This window comes from Montipora foliosa, unplaced genomic scaffold, assembly GCF_036669935.1.
Source record: "Montipora foliosa isolate CH-2021 unplaced genomic scaffold, ASM3666993v2 scaffold_471, whole genome shotgun sequence".
Lineage (NCBI taxonomy): Eukaryota > Metazoa > Cnidaria > Anthozoa > Scleractinia > Acroporidae > Montipora > Montipora foliosa.
In genome coordinates this window covers 395,001-397,500 of record NW_027179780.1, presented here as the reverse complement: position 1 = coordinate 397,500, position 2,500 = coordinate 395,001, and the positions used below count along the sequence as shown (strand labels likewise).

General features: G+C 38.7%; 1 protein-coding gene across 1 annotated transcript in view; it reads left to right on the top strand.

The window, feature by feature from the left end:
* Window positions 1-2,109: 2,109 nt before the first annotated feature.
* LOC137989751 (uncharacterized) overlaps window positions 2,110-2,500 on the top strand; it is a 3,417-nt gene continuing 3,026 nt past the window's right edge. The window contains exon 1 of the mRNA XM_068835416.1: window positions 2,110-2,146. Coding sequence (XP_068691517.1) covers window positions 2,110-2,146 — 37 coding nt within the window. The remainder of the gene's footprint in view (window positions 2,147-2,500) is intronic.

Below are 2,500 nucleotides of genomic sequence, written 5' to 3'. Positions count from 1 at the left end.
AAAAGGTAAAAAAAAAAAAACAAACAGTAGCCAACCACAGGCGCCCTAATCTCACAACGCGTCACCATTTTATGTGATAAGAGAGTTTAATTAGTTAAAAATTAAGTTAACTTGAAAAACTGAATGTCTTTTTCTTGCAACGAACTTTCCCTACCTCAAATATGTTGTTCACTTCTGTTTTGTGTTTAATTCATAAACCAATGTCGATATAGTGAAATCAGTGCTCCTTTATACCCTCTTAGGCGAAACTTCGCTTAACTTATATTTTAACCTCAGGTTTAACTCTCTTGTCACGTAGTTATAATAGTTATGCATTGCAAAATGGGCCATTTCCGAGTTGCTCTTTGTCTCGGTTTCGAAGAGAATCTTGGTGCTCAACTATTTTAAGGGAAATGAGTTTGATTTGCATAACAATTCGCAACTCATTTCCACTGATTTGAATGGTTGTGCACCAGGACTCGCTTTGAAACTGATGCATGCAGCAACTCGGAAATGGGCTATTGCAGTGTGAGCTTGGGGTGCCTGTCAGTCAACTGCCAGCGAATAGGAAGGGAAAAAGCCATTTCAGAGTCAACTATCAAAAGCCAGCGAATAGGAGTCACGCTGGTGATGTGACAGTTCGTTGGGAAACTTTGTCAAAAAACGAGCTTTATTGATACACTTTATTCCGCTTTATCTCTGAGAACGAGATCATTCACATTTTGATGTATTTCATTAAAACACCCCAGCTTGGTTTGTTCAGGAAAGAAACTCGAATTTTATATTCTCAACTGAGTCTCAACTGAAATTAAATTACAAACATCTGTACTCTTTTGGTTTAGGACATAGAGAAATGGCTGATTTGTTTATTTGTTTCGCTCTAAAATGCGAGCGAACAAATGTATTTTTAACTAACTGGCTTTCGATGTGCCGCAACAGTGACAAGAAAAATTTCCCCTTATGTTATAAACACGTTATCGCAATGAGTTCTCGCAAAATTAAGAAGCTCGTACAGGTAATTTGTTGGAGCGGATCGCCTTTGAAGTTTGTCCTTTCTCGGTTGCCGTAATTTGCTGATTAGTGTTCCAACCGATTAAACCATTTTCTAAAAATACGCATCCACTTGAAATAACGCACCCGAAAAATAACGAATGATTTAGTGTCCAAGAAGAAAATTTGTGGAGTAACTTCTTCCACCAAGTTTGAGCTATTACTGGTATGCTGTTTCGTCGTTGTCATAGGTCGTCCCGGCGTCATGGAAGCCTATCACTTTCAAAATTAAAAATATGCCAAAAATTAAAATACAGAATAAGAAGCAGCTCTAAACAAATTAAAAATTAACATTCTGTGTCGATATCTATTAGCATATTTAGTTAACATTAGGTGCGTGCGAATACCCTGCGTGGTGTGTACCCGATTGTGCATATTTAAGTCGTCTGTAATTTATGCGTGTGTTAGTTTCATCCCATCTTGGCTGTTATCAAGATGTATTCGAGGAGTTCAATTAAAGATATTTAACGTTAAACATTCAGCTTTTAGTTTATATCCCTCCGATTCTTGACTTGAGGAAATGCGAAGACACCAGTGTGGTCCTGACCACAGCTACATATGTCAAACCTGGATTGAAACCGGCGAAAATACGGTTTCAGGTGGAAAATGGTTGAACAAAATAAAATTTCAAACCGTTTTCCACCTGAACACGAAAAGCATCGACTGTTATTGTTAAGAGCTTCAGTTGACGTAGTATAGCCGTGTAGCCGCCTCGAGCCACAGAAAGCGCACGAAAAATTAAGCCTTGCTTATGTCACAAAGAAGTAAACCCGGTTTGAGTCCGCAATCCAATCAAAGACGAGTACCAGGTCAGCGGTCAACTTCAAAAGAAGCAGCTGACCTCGATATGGTCACTTGATCCTGGTCAATGGATACCTTGTTTTGACAGGTGTCATAAGGCCATTTTCGAAATATCAATATTCAGCTTGATAGTGAGGCAGAGAGGACAAAAACAATAGAAACAAGTTGCAATGAATGTGAAAGATATAAGCGTATCATCCACTTTCCTTTGTCTTTGTCCTCTAAACCTCTCTTTCCAGCTGAATTTTAATATATTGAAAGTGTCCTATTGACCATAACATGGATGTCCAATATCAAAGAGATATGGTGAAACTAGGTAGAGTATATGGCCACCATTTTGGGCACAAGTACTCTAAACTTGAGCCCGTGATATGGTTACGTGATACTAGTCACATTGGCATACATGGAAGAGTGGACGTACGTACGGACGGTCACTGACGTCATAGATAAACCAGAATTTCTCGCATCGATGGGTTACAACGAAATACAGTGCGATACACAACCACAAAAAGACCATTAAAGAAAAGATAATCGTAATTTAAACCACCCTACAGTATAAACGTCAACATCTCCCCCATACCTCCCAAACCCTCGTTAAAACAAATACTCTCAGCAAAATCTTTGTGCATAGCACTAATATGTAGATTTAGCCAAGCCTAAAAGCGAAGCT